Source organism: Panonychus citri, unplaced genomic scaffold (assembly GCF_014898815.1).
Source record: "Panonychus citri isolate SS breed McGregor unplaced genomic scaffold, ASM1489881v1 Contig00142, whole genome shotgun sequence".
Lineage (NCBI taxonomy): Eukaryota > Metazoa > Arthropoda > Arachnida > Trombidiformes > Tetranychidae > Panonychus > Panonychus citri.
The window spans coordinates 797,550-815,007 of NW_026515547.1; the positions used below are offsets into that span (position 1 = coordinate 797,550).

A 17,458-nucleotide genomic window follows, 5' to 3' on the forward strand; every position below is an offset into this window, starting at 1 on the left:
CGGTTGGACTATTAATGACTTTTGATGTTCATCTTTAATTAATTTCTTTTTCTTTGTGTTGGTGTTGATTTTTTTCTTTTTGCTCTTTATGTCACGTTGATGGGAAGAGAATCAATTTGTCTGGTAATCGTTTAATTGTCGAGGAAAATTTTGACGGTGGAAAAATAATTTGTCTCCATGGTGGGTGAGTTTCATTTTCTTCTCGTTATTTTTCATTTCTATTCTTTGTCTCAATCGTTTCAATTCTTATGGTTGAACTTTTACCTCTCTCATGGAAGTTGAAACGTTTTTTTTTGCTGTGACCCAATTAGACGATGATATTTCATGATGGATTTTAACAACAATTAGATTATCTACATTATGATAATCAACAACAATTCGAAAGGAAAAATGAGGCGTTAACGTGATTTACTGTATTCATTTGAAGAATCTCTGCTTTCATCATTCTCTATCTTTTTCTCTTTCTCTCAATGTTTCTCTCTCTCTCTCAACATTATCAATATCATCTCTACTTTTGCTTATTTCATCTTTCTTTTACTCTGTCTTTTTCTCTTTCTATGCTTTGTATGTTCTTTTTTCATGTTCTCTTCCTCTCTCTCTCTCTATTTTAGGTAATGAAAGTCAACCGGTTAACTGAACGACGACCTTCACTCGATTCCATCTTCATCATTTGGAGCTTTCATCTTCATGTGTTTGGGTCAGTCAGTAACCTTTAGGTATCATCATCATGGTGATGATCGATTCTGATTGGTAACAATTCTACATTTATTGATGAGAGAGGCTTATCAACACTAATTCAACTGTAACATTACTTTGCTCTCTCTCTTTTTTTCTTTCTCTCTCTCTCTCCTTTCATCTGTGTTTTCGTGTAAATTCATCATATCAAAATCAGTCAACTTACATCAGGCGAACGGTAAATAATCACCAATTAAATCAACAAGTGAGAAAAAGAAGGGAAAATGTAATTCAATCATCATAACAATGTTTTTCTAAGTCTTTATAATCTTATCTTCTCATCAAGATGAATCAATTACTAATTATTATTACCGATTCTCTTCTTTCATCTCATTCTTTTTCTCCTAATTGTCTTTTATTCAACAATATCTTTAGTGTTACCAATTTACCATCTCTCATGTAATTACCTTTACCATGATATTTATCTTAATTTCTACCTTTGTTGCCAAAATCAACATGAAACGAAAGGACAATTACTGTTATTTTCACCTGTTGAACCATTTTTAATTAGTGATTGACCCTCTCAAATTAAAATCTTTTGTGTGTTTACCATCACCAATTCACTCTCTCTCTCTTTCCTACTCTTTATTATTCTGTCTTCAAGGTTCTACTATTGTCAACCATAGTTTTAACCGCCAACATTTGATGTCATGGAACAAGTTTATGTTATTAAATTGAAAGAACTACCTCAACCTCCTCCACCACCTTCACCAAGGAATTCAAATGAACAAACTATCAATGGAATTAAAGTTAATTCCCCATTTGAAGGTAAAGATCTTAATCGTCAATCGTTATTTGGTTTCTCTGTGTTCCAGTTAGTTCTTGGATTTTTATCAATTATCTTTGCGATACTTGGTGCTTACAAAGATTGGACACATGCATTCGGTGTTTGTACTGGAATTTTTTACATTCTCACATCAATGGCAGGTATTCTTATCTCCGAAGGTCCATTATCATTACCATTAGAACAACCAACACCAACACCATCAACTTCACTTTCATGGACCAGTTTCTCTAGATCATCAACCTTCCTATGGATTACCTTAGCTGGACAGTTTGTCATCTTAATCATTTCAACTCTTTTCACATGGTTAACCATGTTTGGTATCATTTGCACTCTCAATTCAACCATAAATCTCCAAATTTCTCTAATATTTGCAAATGGTCTTCAATTTATATTTTCGTTGTTCTCTTCTTTTACTATTTGCCGTATCCTTAATCCAGACTTTCTCATCGATTATCTACCAAGTTGGCCTGATAAGCCCAAAGTTTCCTCTAAAGTAATCGTTCAAACCTCCATCTATCCAAGAGTTTTGAAAAATGGTGACTTCTCACGTCTTCTGGGTCCTAATTGTCTTGTCTCTTTGGTCCCACCAAGTAACAACCATAACAATAGACGATTAAACGCAATAACTAATGCTAGTCCAGAAGGTCCTCGAATGGTAGATCAATCAACGGAAACTGATGAACAATTTGAGGATATTAACGCTCATGTCCTATCATCAACACCAAAATACTTTTCAAGATCACCATCGACAATTTCATCAATCTCTACCACCTCAATGGGATCGTCTCATTATGTACCTTCACCAGAAAAGGAGCAATTACCAGTTTTAGGTTCATCTCCAACCATTGAACCGACAATTGAAATTGAACAAGAACAACAATCAACAACAAGTGAATCTGCAGTTACAGAAGAACCAATTGTTTCTACAATTGTTCAGGCAAACGTTGAAATTGAATCATCTCCAGAGCCAGAGAAAGAAAATATTACAAGCTCCACATTATCTTCAGATTCACCAGAATCAGATCAAGACTCTTATTCAAATACAGAATGTAATAGAAATGATCAAATGGACTGTAAACCATTACAACAAAGTCAACACCCTCATCAAATTACAACCACAACTACCACTGCAATCCACTGAATATTTGGTTCATATAAAGGAAATAGATCTGGTTACCTCAGAGATAATCTCAATAATCTCATGCAAACGAGATTGATCAAGAATAGGATGACCCAAGTATGGAAATTACAGCTGAAGGAAACTTTAAGTAGCAAAAAACAAAACCTCCCCTGTGACAATGATTAAAAAAACAAAGTTTTACCTGATTTGGAATTGTCAATTCATCGAAAACCTTGATTACCGAATCATGGTTATTACTGAAGAAGAAAAAATCATTGATAGAACATTGTAAAAAAACCACAAGGATCATCATCTTCATCTTCATCATCATCATCGACCGCCATCATTAAATGTACATAATGTTTTCGTTCTTTGCCCTAGAAGAAGGAAAAAAAACACTCCAAGAGGAATTACCAATAGGAAGAAGACAAAAAGCAGCTCAATATCTTCCAGCATAATCAATGAAAGATTTGTTAATTCTTTCAACTAATTACTAAAACAAAAGTTCAACTATTTGATTCGTTGGCCTCTTCTAAAGTCTATAAATATACAATTATCTTATCACTACAATTAACATTTTATTTAACGAAAAAGAAAACATCATTAACCTTCATCATCCCGATAACCCAAATTGATCAATAATGTTATCTTAAATCATCATCATCATCGTCACAATTAATCATCTCAATTAACTTTTCTATTAAGTCTGTGATCACAAAGAAAAAGAAACTTTTTCTTGGCAATATTCATGTTATTGGTTTTACATTTAAATCCCAATGACGATTGGTATATATGCTAATTAAAAACGCATTTACAATTAACAACAACCACCGAGATACCGATGAAAAAAAGTATCTAATTGTAATCAGTGTACGATAATAATAATTTATTATTATATTTCTCAATTAACATATTGTAACTCAATAACTCAATAACCTTGTCTCTCTCTCTCATACGATTTGAGCTTTTCCTCAACTCTAATCATCAACAATTTACCAACAGTTAATTAGATTCATAATTTGATGTTGAAAAAAAAATTGTCATAAATTATGATTCAGTTTAATTTGATTTTCATACAATCGATGATAATATTGATTAAAATAACTGTTAACTGTATTATTATTATTTAAAGAAAATCAGATCAAAAGGATTCCAATCAGAAATGGTGTCAACCCATCATGAAGATGATCAAATTAACAACAATTTAAATGATTATCATTTCTTTAATCTTGATACCTGTTAAATTGAACCATCAACAATCAGAGATGAATTGATTTAACTTTTTTAATTTAGAAACATTTACAACCGCCCGCTAATTGTGTTATTGATTAGATGATCAAAATCCCACAATTGAGCATATCCAATCCTGTTTATCACAATGGGAATCATTTAATTTAATTTCAACAATTAAACCAAAGATTGTGGTGTGTTTCAAATCGTGGAAATGGTTGACAATTAAGATTATTATCAACCGAAACAATTAAATGAAAAATTTTCTGTGAGATTGTTTAATTAACTCTCATTAGATTATGATGATGAAACAACAATTAACTTATTATAATATTGATAATTGAAATTAAAAGTATTGAATAGAAATCAAATTAAACTTTTCTTTTTCTATTACAATTAAAAATTAGATCATTAACTTGATTATATTAATCAAATTGATTAATCGTGTGAACTTGTTGATCAAATTTATCCACAATTTAACAATAATTAACTGATGATGATTAACTTGATTGGCTTATTGATATATTTAGGTCAGTCTTAAATTGTAGTTAGTTAATTTAATGTTATAAGAAATTTAAATTGCCAATAATCATTTGATAATCTCAATAACATTGATTAACTAATCAACTGATTTTGACCTTCAAAAAAAAGGTTCATCAATGATTTATAATTTAAATCATGATTAGTCTAATTCTGGCCTTGATTATTTATTTGACATTTTGCTGCAATTAATTTTAATCACAACCAAATCATAACAATTTAAATGGTTAATCAGTTACAAGAAGCTATTTATAGCTAATTGTGATTTACTAAATCAACACGGATCTTGAAAGTTTAGATTAACATAATCATAACCATAAATTGTTGTCAATTTAAATGTGATTTATGTAAAATAATCAACTGATTGTTATTGATTTTATTGATAAAAAAGTGTAATTTACTAATTGTTTGATTTATTATAAGAAATTTATTTTAATTTTGTTTTTCTAAATATAACAATGAACTGAACAATTAGGATGATTGTTACAATTTAGATTTGATTGTTTTAATCAAGTAACAGTTTAGAGATAATCAATTTGGACTTGTGATGATGGTGATTAATTAATTGTAGTTATACTAATTTAATAGATAATTGTGATCATCAGGATTGATTTTAATTACAATCTAATCTAGAAAAATTAAACATTAGGAAAAAAAATGAAAAGCAAAAAAACCTTGACAATTAACTTGACTGTTTAATTGTAATTTAGTTAAATGCTTGTAAAATTTGTTGATTATTGTTGATTAAATTGTTTACGTTGATTTTTGATTGCTAAAAATTAATTAATTGTGACAAAGAAGCGAAAAATAAACAACTAATTACAAGTTTTAACTTGAAGGTTAATTTTTTATTAGATTCAACATATTGACTGAGCATCGGTAATTAATTATAATAATTAAAGTTAATTGTTAAAATGTAAATTATAAACTCCATGTAAATATTATCATTTAAAAGTTTTAAATCAATTAACTATGAAAATTAGGAGTCAATTGTTGATCAAGTGTATCAATAATAAAGTAATTGTTTGTATATAATGATTGAGTGTTCATTTTAAAAATGTAACGCAGCAATTAAGATGATTGTGATTGAAATTGTCCAATCAATCATATAGCTAATGATACCATGTTAGTTAATTGTTTGGATGATATTAATGATTATAAACCAATAGAGATCATATTTTGATTATTAACTTAATTTTCTTCTAAATCTCTTTTCGGCTGGTTAATTAAAGGTGGAACCAATTAAAGGATTTTTACACAATCATCGTTATGGAAAAACTAATTCGTCCAAAATCAAATCGAGCCTCTCATCTAAATCCAATCGAAGTCCAGTTTTCGAGTTCCTCAATTGTCCAAATCAAGATGACTAAGTTTTTTTTTGTTCGATGTACAAAGAATCAACAACAACAACAACGACATTTCCAATAAAATGTGATCTGATCTTTGAAAGTTAATAAAACATCAATTTAATTGAAAAGATTCTGTGCTGATTTGGTGCAGATGATTAACACCGAATATTAAAACTTTGAGTTAATTAACAATTATACAGTCAAAGAGAACGGGAAACAATTATACTATTAGTTATGTGGACAACGCCAGAGAAAAGAAGGCAAAGAGAAGAAAAGAGAAAAGAGAAAAGCGTTAAACACATAATCGAATATGAGGTCATGATAGAATCAATTAAATCGAATCGAATAAAAACTTAACGGTAAACGAGATTAATCTGAAATTTCTATTCAAGTGATCGAGCAAATTTTTTCTTGAGATCATTTTGTTCATCCCCTTTAGCGGAATAAAGGTGACAATTGTAAGGAGCTTCATCTTCACCATTTCGACAGTCCCTTCGTCCATCACAGACATGATAAGAGTCCATGCAAAGTCCAGTGTCACTGCATCTGTAATATTCGGGGAAGGGACAAACCGATTCACAGCCGAATTCATCTGAAGCATCGTAACAATCAGGAGTACCATCGCAAACATGAGAGTAAGAGATACAATCAGCGTAATCACAACGATAACAGCGGCCATTTTGTCGTGCCAACGGAGATGCGGCTTCAATCATGACTACTAAGAGAAAGTAACAACAATGGTAAACAATAATTAGCAAGATTGCAATTAAATTGGTTATTCACTATTCGGATTAAATTGTTGTTGTTTTTTTTTCTCTTCTCTATTTTAAATTTTCTTTTAGATTTCATCTTGAGGACTTTAATTGTTGTGGATAAACAATTTCATTGAGAATTAGGATCCATGTTTACTTACCAAGTGAAGCAATTGAAATAACGACAAGAATCAAAGTCTTCATTTTGTTTGATGAATTTTTCGAGTTTTTTTTGGCTGATTGACTGATTCGAGACACAATTTAAAATTGTTAACACACTGTTGTTGTTGATCAACTGCTGGCGATCCTGATGAAATGATGATGATAATCAGATGATTTGATTTGCTGTCTTTTTATATAACTAGGAAATTAATTAATTGGGAGCAATTGAAAGAGGGAGCAGAAAATGAAGTCATCTTCATCCGAATCAAAAAGGGAAACTGTGTTTATTATAATCGGAAATAATTCATAATAATACATAATAATACATAATATGGAGGACGACAATTTAATAATTAATTAATAATTAATGAAGATGATGGTTTTCACCATGATGAAGAACCAGTTGAAGGTAGGATAAAGATGGAGGTGGTAGTTAGACCAGATCGAGCCGGTCCGTTGATGTTTGATCCATAAGTTTGGCCTGGAAAAGGATGATAACAATTAGGATGAACAATCAGAGAAATAACCTAATTGTGATTATATTTTCCCCTCGACAACAATTTTAATTAGAACCAACAAATTTACAATTAACTAATCAATGATGACCTGATACTCTAACTGATTAACTTCTAATTGATTGAATTCAACAATTTATGAAGTTCTGATCTGATAAGTAATAGTTTTCGAGAAAACCGAGCTCGAAGTTGAAACTTCAGGTCGCTCTTTCTACGATGCACTTTCGGATCATGAAATTTTTTTTCTATCGCCAACTTTTCATGCCCGCACAGAAAATCAAAGTTTTGGTGAAAAAAAATGCAAAGTGCTCCGGCTATAGTTCCGTTGTATTTAAATAAATGGACCGCGATTAGTCCCAAGACGAGAATGATCTGCAACTTATTTTTGAGACTATCCTATCCCACATTGTTGATCGAGCACTTTTTCCATTTAGCCAACAGTTTTGCCGAAATGACAGCGGCCTTTGATCTTCGAACGCTAATATATCCAAAACTACAATACCTAGAGATGTCTGAATAAGTCAAATCATCGTCATTTGAAAATTCATTTCGAAAACTACTCATCAGATCAGAAAAAATAAATATATTTTGACTTGATATTCGTGGCCCTACAAATACACAAAGTCTCAACTCTTAACTCAAAAGTCAATTTTCTGCCCATTGTCCTTTCACTTCTTCTCATTTAAATCTAAGTGCTAACTTACAGTAACTCATTGGAATTTTTGGAATATAAAATTTTCGAAAATTGAACATAAAATATCAAAAAGTGCAATTAGGTGATTATTACTATTGTATAATCTATGCTAAACACTAGTATCTATCGTTATTGATCTCAATTTTTTGCACAACTTTCCGAGAAAAGTTAGTTCTCAGTTAAGTGACTGCTCGATTTGCGTAAATTTCATGTTTTTTTGTCCGATAACTTTGTAACGATGTGTGTCGGTGTAACGATCAAATATTATTCGTTGGCCTCCTTTGGAGCCTCGAGGCACTTACCATGTATGTTGAAAAATATTTTCAAAGATGGATACATAACTCACAAGTCTAGTGTTTAATTTGTTACTAAAATTATTAGGTTTGAATGAGAGATAAAGTTACAGGGTATTTAAAAAAAACAAGGTGTTATTTGTCACCCAGTAATTCATTTGATTGTTTTGGCGGGAATCAGTTTCATCAGAATCTAATTATGAGTAGGTCACCTCAAGATGACCTTTAATAAATTCTGATTCTGGTTTCACCTTGTCATCATTATCAGCGTTGATTATCATTATTGTTCCCGTTAAATTTTCAAACTGAATTAACTTTTCCAACGTGACTTTGAATTCAGTAATTAACTTATTAATTAATCCTCTTTCCTTTTTCCTGAGTTAATATTGATCATTTTTTTTTGTTTGTAATCATTTCTAATTAGTAACAATTATTAATTATATTAACTGAAGGTAAACAATGATTAAAAGGGAGGGGAAATGATGTGATTAGATCGTAATTAGTTAAATGCATTGGTGAATGTCCGATGAAGGAAATTGATTATAGTTGATTAATTAACTTTTCCCTTTGATTGTGCTTTTTAAGCCTTCGATTCTCGAGAGGAAACTAACGATTCTAAATTAAGAGCTGATGTTTTAATTGTTTCATCGTAGGTGGGAGGTTGTTCAGATTCTGCTTCGATTATCTGATCAGTTTTAACTTCCTCGGTGGTAGATCCATTGGCTTCGGCTTCTTTGCTTTGTTTCGAACTGTTTAATATAAAGAAAGGTGATGTTCCGCTCGGGTCACTTTTCTCTTGATCATTGGTCTCGATTTCTGTTGGTGGGGTCAGATTGTCTTTATTGCGTCCATCGGCTGTCCAGCAAAGGGCTTCGCTGAAGGTTACGATGGAAAGAACCACAATGGCCAATAAAAGAGCCATTAATAGTCGAAGATCTTTGAAAACGGTTGAACTTTTATCGCTGACCCATCGAGTGAATGTTTGACTCTGGTCAGTTTGATAATTATGGGACAATGGAGAGACAATTGATGATGATGATGATGTGGAGGAGGAAATTTTGATCGGTTTATTTAGATGGGATGAAGATGAAGATGAGGAAGGTGATGACGATGGGAAAGCGATTACTCGGAATGTACCTGAAGTTTTTTCAAGAAAAGAATGCAAAAAAAAATAACAGATTAGATTATATTATTAATAATATCCAATAATAAGACTGATTAGAAGTTAGGTTAATTAGTTGTTATCATGTTTGTTAATTACTTTGTTCGTGAATTGGATTGATTGACAGACTGGAGTGTGAAAGACTTGACGATGTTGGATCGATTGTGAGATGAGGTCGAGCTCGTACAAGGAAAATTTGTCGACCATTTGAACTGTCACCAAATAGTAAAGTGTAACTTGATCGAGATTTAATCCAGTTAGATGATGAGCTTAATTGATCAGTTAATTGTTTGTAAATATCATTGAAAAAGTGAAATGGCCAGATGAGTTCTCGATGTTGTGACTCGATAGTTTCTTCAAATGGTGATCTAGATTGAAATACAAAAAGAAAACAGAGAAAAATTAAAATTTCAATCAAATGTACAGTTAAATGATTAATTGATTATTATAATCAAATGAAAACAATCAACTTGGAATGAGGCAAATCATTAAGATTTGTCAAGAAAAAAATAATTAGCTAATGTTAACTAACTTTTATTTTCACTCAAGTGAGAAAGTTATTATTTTTTTTCATTGTAACAATTGAACGATGGAGGTGTTAATGGAGATAATCATGATTGAAATAGTATATTGATTAACTTGATTGAATTGATGATTATGATGAAATTGTGATGAAAAGAAATTGAAAATAATAGTAACGATAGAGATTCTCTATTCATTGAAGCGAACCTTAGATTTTAAATTCTTGAAAGTTAATTGTTGATTCTTGAATTAACCATGAGAGTCCGGTCAGTGAACTGTCCAACTAAATTAAACTGGAATAGTTTAAGTTTACACTTAAATTTGATTGTTAAACAATTGAAATTTAATCAATCAACTGAGTACAAGAACCAGATACATATAACAAGAATAGGAAAGAAAAACTTTTCCAACTAAACCAAATTAACTTGCTAATTTTATCATTCTAATCATTGTAACAATTAAAGTTTCAATTTGATTTATTTTTTTTCTCATCCTCTTTACTTACAATTACAATCAAATCATCTGATTGTAATCAAGTGAAAGTTAATCATATTGTCAAGTATAAATGTCAAACCTTTTTATTTTCATCTAATTGTATTTGTTAACATCTAAATAATAATAGTAAATATATTTGATTATTATTAATGTATTGATGGGTTAATTTGAAGTAAAATGAGACAATTGTTATTTGGTTAATTGTTACCATTAATAATAAGATGGGATGAATGATTAACGCCCAATGGTAACAATTACAATCACAGTGAACAAAAAAATAATGAGACTGACAAAATGATCAACAAATTAAATATTAAGTGTTTGATTGTTACACCAAAGCAAAGTGTATAATCAAATGTAATTGTGGTTTATTATTGATTTGATTGTTTGACTATTGGACAATCAAAACTAAAACGATCAATATAAACTAATAGAGAGGTGATGAATTATATAAATTGTGATCACAATAATATTAGTTAATTAAAATATATATTTTTGACCTTTTGCCAACATGTTAACTGTCAACTTGATGGTTAACATTTTCAATACAATTTAATTTAATTGTAACCACAATTTTACTATTGTTAAAAGTGCAACAAAGAAAATGAATCTCTGATTTCAGCTGATTGTTGATATTATGATTATAATTACATCCGAAGTGATTATTATCATAAAATTCATCATGAAATGATTCACAATGACAAGAAAATCTGAAGTTGAAATCTGAATCTATTCAGGATCATGTAAAGGCGTTAACATGACTGATGAATATGATATAAAAAAAAGTATGAAAAGTTCAACAAAATGTTAATTGTTATCAAATTATTAATAATTTGTCATAATCATCAGGATGACATAATAAATTTACCATGAATTTAACCAATTCTGTGAATTTTTTTTTCGCCAATCAATTTGATTGATCAATTCATTTTCTTATCATTAATATTTGAGAATTGATTTTGTCAGTTGATTGTTATTAAAAGGAAATCATTTAAATTGTCACCACAACTTAATTATTTACCATTTAAATTGAATTAATCATCTCTATTGTTAACTCAAAACGTTGATTGTTATAAATTGCGATCACAGATTAATCTTATAACCATAAACTCATTGTGTTTTTCTTGGTAATTGTTATTACATATCGATTGGATGGAGAAAAAGAAAACTAAATTAACAATTTAATCCGGTTGTGTGAAAACAATTAAACTGCAAACTTGATTTATTAACTAAATAGAAAAGCTTAATCATAGCAAGTGAATAATCAAAATAATAATAAACTAAGTCTCTTGTGATGATGAAATTAAATCACTAAGCTGATCCTAGATTGTAATCGTTAACTTGATGATAATGAAGAGAAGGAAAAAATAATGATTAATATTAATCATTAAGATTATATTTTTGATCATTTTGTTTCTTTCTGTTGACAATTTTTCATATTAACTGAATTAACTGGATAAGCTCAGGTTGACAGATTAAACTATCATTTCTTATAATTGATGATGTTTACATGGATTATGATGATGATGATGATGATGATAAATATACTGAAAATGATAAATTCTTACATTCCAAGATGGTGGATCCATTGTTCAGATGAATGAAGATGATGGTCAGTGTTACTTTGTCCACTCTTGGAACTGTTTATCATCTCAGTTGACTTTCTGCATCCACTTGAGCATGATTTTCTCAATTGTATCTCATTGTAAGTCTCATTACAAGCTGGAAAAGAGAGAGAGAGAGAGAGAAATGGACAAGAAGTGGACATTAGTATCTTATTATTATTGGACAAAAAGCATCAATTGATTATATTTCATAGAGTCAATCAAAAAGATTAGTGGACATGAAATTGATTCTGTATTGATTCATGTCCATTATGGTCATCCTTTCATATGGACAAACATGCAAACCAATTTTAATCTGAATAATTTACTACTGGACATTGTCCGAGATCATTAAATATTGACTAGATTGATTGTGATTCATTAAAATTCATCCTCTTCATAAACTTTACCCATTAATTGACATCAAGTGAACTCTTTTTTTTTCACTTGGACATTTGATTGTCACGAAACTTATTCAATGATAAAGTTAATCATTTGGTGCATTAATGAGTATACACACACGATTTAATATCTAATCATGATTTTTTATTGGAACTTTTTTTTGACTTCCAAATCTTATTAACTTGATAATCATGATCAACGTGAAATAATTTAATAGGCAAGAGTGTAATTCAATTAAATTGATTGTGATTAGGATTTGACTTGAAGAAAAGTTGAAATGACAAAATGTAATGACAAAATTTTGGTTCCAAAGTATTAGTTTAGTTGATTGTTGATCTGTATGTGAAAATTTACATGTAATCAACAATCAAATTAAATCATATTGAAATTACTTAATCAGGAAATAATTATACACAAATATTAAACGTGAAAGTTAATTACTTGGTAATTACTAATCAACAATAATGAACAAAAAAAACTCAGGATGGTTAAGGAAAACATACCAATTACAGAAATGAAAACGATTAATTAAATTACCTTATAAATTGGTTGAGATTTGATTGATTCTGATCAATTGAATTACAAGTTGAAATGAAAACATATACACAACAAAAGGATACAATCAACATGATGAAGATGTTCAGTTTCATGATATTATTCAGATTCATTGCTCATGATTTTTGTCTTGTTTTTGTTGTCATGATGGTGAACTTGATAGTTCAGGCAACTGAATTTACATGGTAAAGTAATAACCAGGAAAAAAAATGATTATTCAATCAGAATGAGAATCTGAAATTCAGATAACCTTGACTATGTAACTTACAGGGAAGTCCAAATGCTGTACTGTTGAAATACTGGCAACAATTGGATTGGCACATGATAATTTAAATCATCGGACTGATTAATCTTATTCAGTTAACAGTTAGGAATAGTTTACTGAATCAAATTTGATTGTATCAATGGTTTATGTTTATTATTTTATTTTTTTGATTGAGTAGAAACAAAAAATAAACAATAACAATAATAATGAGACTACAAGGATTGAAGATGCAATTATGTTTACACAATTAAGTTAATTGTGATTAGGATGATGATGATGATAATCACAATCTTTAACGATTAACCCAGATTAAGATATTTTTGGTTGTAAAAAATTAACTGATTGACAAAAATATATCAATAATAATTACTATTATTTACCGTTAAGTGTTATGGTTAAGGATAAGTGATAATAATTGTGATGATGAGTGAAATTGTTTGCAATAATTTAACAATTGCTAGAAATCATTGTTCTGATTATTTGTTTATTATTAATACAATCAAGTTGATCTTAATCTTAATCCATCAGCCAAACTCCTAACTCATCATTTGGCTAAATTGTTCAGATATAATTTGAGTTTGTTGATTAACTATTATGATGATGATGATGATGAAAATACTATTCAGTTGATTTGTATCAATACGATTTTGTTGATTTAATTTTGATTGTTGATGGTTGAAAAATTGTCTCTTCATCAAGACAACCTCTAAACAATTAAAGTTTAGCAAAACTATCTGATTTAACTGTTAACGAAAGTTAATCAAGTTTGAAAATCATTGTAATCAATCAATCGTGATGATTGGAAATTGTTACAGGAAAAAGTAATTAGAGACAAACCTTTTCTCAATTTAGTTGATTACGGAAAAAGAAGATGATAATGTTAATCATTTAGATGATTAAAGGTGTAGTAGTTGAAATGATTAACATGATATTTAATTTAATCATTTGTTTTATATCACAATAATAATACCATTTGATTAATCATTATTTAAACATTATCACATTTCACTTGGTGTAAGTGTATCAATAGTAACTCAATAATATTATAAACAATTAAGAAAATTATACAAAAACAATTAGTTAAATTGATTTTATACAATCTGGTTAATCAACTAGAATCAAAGTTTTATAATATGTAATTAAAAAAAAATGTGCTTCATTTAGTAATTTGATTGATTTCTAATTGTGATATATCAATATTGATATTGATATTATAATCGGATTAGTTAATTGTTTCCTGGGTCAAAGAGTAACAGTTAAGTTTTAATTTTTAAATCGTAATTGTTATGATCAGGTTAAAATAAGATTAATTGTCACTTTAATTGAGACATGTTTTGATGACAATCAATAGGTGATAATCATTAATTATGATAGTAAATTGTTAGGATTAAAAGTGATTAATTTGATAGGTTATTTTATAATATCAATTGCACTTTTAATGTGATAATCTTATTGAAAATGAATGGATCAGTTGAGACAATTAATCATGGACAATTAAGCAACAAAAAGTACAAACTAATGAATCTTTACCTTAATCATAATTAAATTAGTCAATAAGCTAATTGAAAATTGTTATTATTGTTTAATAAAAAAAAAGGTTAGAGGTCAACGAGAAAATAAATCATAATGATTAATATCAATGAGGTTTCAATGTATTAATTTGGATGATGATTTTTGTAGTTGTTACAAAATTTGAATTGGAAGTTAATTGTTATGCTGATGGTTAAGAGCATCTTCTTCAACCTTGTCTGTTAATTGTTTTCATTCATGTAAATCACTTATTGTAACAATTAACTTAATTTTCTAGATAAAAGGTTTCTTATTGTTCAATTGAAAAGAGTAACAAATTGGCCTGGAAATTTGTTTCTTCATTGTCTTGGAGTAAAATTGTCAATTTAAATCATGATTGTGATGAATAAAAGATGTGGATGATTATTGTATAATAGAGAAGATGATGAATTTAATTGTGGAAACAATTTAACGGAAGTTGAATGTTAATTAATCAGTTAAATTAACATGGACAATCATCAACTTACCAAGCAAATGAATCTCATTGTTATTGTTTTGCTTTTAAGGTCAATCTAATGTTTTTAATTTTCAATCAAAAAGTAACTATTATTAAATAATCAACAATTAAATTGTGACCTGAATAATTAAATTGTACAAATTAATTTTACACAATTAGAAACAATTGATAAAAGTTAATTGTGATTCTAATTCATACAATCCTCAATCCTTTTAACATTGACCTAAAAATGTATTGGTCATCATTTTGAATTATCAACAAGATGATTAATCTAATTAATCTCAATCAATTGTAGAGATACAAAATTTACTAATAATCTACAATTAAATAGTAATATTTATAATCATGAGCATTTGTCTACAGTTAAATTGCAATCAGTTTAATCATCTGAGAGTCTTGAAAATGTCAACAAGATATAATCAATTGGATGGATAAAATTTTGCAAATATTATGAATGAAAGTTAATTATTGTAAATAAATTGATTACTTACTAGTAATACATGATTTCTCAATTGCATCAAGAGATTGAGGTTTAGCAAGGATTTGGATTAGTGAAAAGAAACGACATCCTCGAGCACAAGAAGTCCAATCGTTGAGGGAATGATAATGGTCACCACAATAGGACGAGCAAGATGAATGGTCATCAAGTTGATGAACTGGATTCCCATGGACATTATTTAAACTGGTCAACAGAGTGAATAATAATAGTAACGTTAAGCCCAATGATCGGACTAATCCCTTTGGATTAACAATTGATGATTGATTTATCACTGGAACAGTTATCGAGGTGGAGATGGAGATGGTCATCATGAGAGATGATCAACTGTACTGGTCAATTATCAGTTACAATTGGATTTGGTTTTGTTTTGCAGAAAATTTCAAATGAAATGTGAAAACAAAAACAAAACAAAATGAGTTGAGTTGAGAGAGAAAATGGAAAACAATTAAGATGAAAATTAATCAACAATTTACAGAGCAAATTAATAGATGATTTAAATGAGATCAATGGAAAACATAGTTGATCGTTTAATGAAACATTCGAAACACACTCAATGTTCAATACGAATTTAATCCTAAGCTCTTATTCTTGTACAATATTATTGAGCTTCTCTGTTCTTCTTCTGATACAATTTTTTCATCTTCTTTTTCATCTTCTCTTTCTTTCTCTCTTTCTATTCAAAAATCACTCCCTTTCTTCTCTCTTCTCTTTCATGAAGACTCTTTTTCTCTCTCATTCAGGGTAACTGTTCACCCGATTCTGGTTTTCTATTCTTCTTTCTATCTCTTTCTTTTTCTTCTGTCTATTTTATCATTTTTTCTTCTGCCATCTATTGGCTTCAGAATAATCAAGAGAGAGATTCATGTTTGTAATATCGAGAAAATTAATTCATTTAATTTGATTTTCCATTCTAATTAAAGTCATGGAATTTACTATTTAACCTTTTTCTATCATGGTAACATGTTTACTTTTCATTGATTGTGTAAGATTAATTGTTTCCTAATCAGTTTGTTACATTATCTAATTACCCTGACAACCTTTAATTATTTGGTCATTTTTTTTTCAAATGAAAAATAGTCTAATAGTTATCGTTAAATTAATCTCATGTTCAAGGATTAATTTCACTTGTTGGTTTTGATTGTTGTTGTTGAAAAACAATAACATCAAGATTAGATTGTCTTTCTATTAGATGATAATAAATGGATTTCTGATTAACTTGCTAATTAAGGTGATTTGTCTTAACATTTTCCATCAAATATCCAAGCAAAATGTGACTAAGAAAATTCTTAATCTAAAATAAGATTACACCAATCAAAGTAATTACCATTTAAAAAAAGAAGTAAAAAAAATAGAAAACCGAAAACTGGTTATCACAATCTAATTAACTGGAAACACAATTTACACAATTATCAGCTGAATTCCATTGAAAATTCACCAGTAAAATACTCACCATGAAATAAATTAAATGACAATATGATAATCAAATTAATAGTCACAATTAAGAAGCAAAAACAATCACAATTTCAATTGAATGAAAATGTAAACAAAACCAAAAGAAAACATAGTTAATCCTTTCCAACGATTAAATGAGCTCATCACATTATCCCAAGTGTTAAACCGAGAATAGTACAAACTGTCAACAATTAGAAAGAAAAAGAAATTATTGGATTGATTAAATTTAATCGAGAATAGAAAAAGAAACAACAATTTAATTAATTAATTGGCATGCGAATGTTTCATTTCATGGGCAG

General features: G+C 29.0%; 3 protein-coding genes across 8 annotated transcripts; 1 reads left to right on the forward strand and 2 right to left on the reverse strand.

Moving 5' to 3' along the window:
• The first annotated feature begins 6 nt into the window (after window positions 1-6).
• On the forward strand, window positions 7-3,845 carry LOC128395906 (uncharacterized). Of its 4 annotated transcripts, XM_053356393.1 has the most exons (4): window positions 50-184; window positions 612-913; window positions 1,111-1,134; window positions 1,340-3,845. In XM_053356393.1, the coding sequence occupies exon 4, from the start codon at window positions 1,386-1,388 to the stop codon at window positions 2,661-2,663; it is 1,278 nt and encodes a 425-aa protein (XP_053212368.1). In that variant the 5' UTR covers window positions 50-184; window positions 612-913; window positions 1,111-1,134; window positions 1,340-1,385; the 3' UTR covers window positions 2,664-3,845. The 4 variants fall into 4 exon arrangements, with proteins under 4 accessions (XP_053212365.1, XP_053212368.1, XP_053212367.1 ...); XM_053356392.1 differs by having other exon boundaries at window positions 612-961; window positions 1,111-3,845; XM_053356391.1 differs by lacking the exon at window positions 1,111-1,134.
• A 2,009-nt stretch (window positions 3,846-5,854) lies between these two features.
• LOC128395936 (low-density lipoprotein receptor-like) lies at window positions 5,855-6,848 on the reverse strand. Of its 2 annotated transcripts, none has more exons than XM_053356431.1 (2): window positions 6,675-6,848; window positions 5,855-6,476 (listed from the first exon to the last, which is right to left on the reverse strand). In XM_053356431.1, exons 1-2 carry the CDS (start codon window positions 6,715-6,717, stop codon window positions 6,145-6,147), a joined length of 375 nt encoding a protein of 124 aa, XP_053212406.1. In that variant the 5' UTR covers window positions 6,718-6,848; the 3' UTR covers window positions 5,855-6,144. The 2 variants fall into 2 exon arrangements, with proteins under 2 accessions (XP_053212406.1, XP_053212405.1); XM_053356430.1 differs by having other exon boundaries at window positions 5,855-6,479; window positions 6,675-6,844.
• Window positions 6,849-8,222: 1,374 nt separating this feature from the next.
• LOC128395904 (uncharacterized protein DDB_G0271670-like) lies at window positions 8,223-17,399 on the reverse strand. Of its 2 annotated transcripts, none has more exons than XM_053356389.1 (5): window positions 17,158-17,399; window positions 15,700-16,031; window positions 11,925-12,078; window positions 9,439-9,707; window positions 8,223-9,314 (listed from the first exon to the last, which is right to left on the reverse strand). In XM_053356389.1, the coding sequence occupies exons 2-5, from the start codon at window positions 16,016-16,018 to the stop codon at window positions 8,758-8,760; spliced, it is 1,299 nt and encodes a 432-aa protein (XP_053212364.1). In that variant the 5' UTR covers window positions 16,019-16,031; window positions 17,158-17,399; the 3' UTR covers window positions 8,223-8,757. The 2 variants fall into 2 exon arrangements, with proteins under 2 accessions (XP_053212364.1, XP_053212363.1); XM_053356388.1 differs by having other exon boundaries at window positions 15,700-16,036.
• Window positions 17,400-17,458: the final 59 nt, after the last annotated feature.

Bases quoted from the DNA above. Each gene is read 5' to 3' on its own strand.
- LOC128395906 (XM_053356390.1), top strand. From the start codon at position 1,386: ATGGAACAAGTTTATGTTATTAAATTGAAAGAACTACCTCAACCTCCT.
- LOC128395936 (XM_053356430.1), bottom strand. From the start codon at position 6,717: ATGAAGACTTTGATTCTTGTCGTTATTTCAATTGCTTCACTTG. The intron at 6,480-6,674 runs GTAAGTAAACAT...ACTTTCTCTTAG, and splicing joins TATTTCAATTGCTTCACTTG to TAGTCATGATTGAAGCCGCA.
- LOC128395904 (XM_053356389.1), bottom strand. From the start codon at position 16,018: ATGATGACCATCTCCATCTCCACCTCGATAACTGTTCCAGTGATAAAT. The intron at 12,079-15,699 runs GTAAGTAATCAA...TCTCTTTTCCAG, and splicing joins TGAGAAATCATGTATTACTA to CTTGTAATGAGACTTACAAT. The intron at 9,708-11,924 runs GTAAGAATTTAT...ATTTCAATCTAG, and splicing joins TGGATCCACCATCTTGGAAT to ATCACCATTTGAAGAAACTA.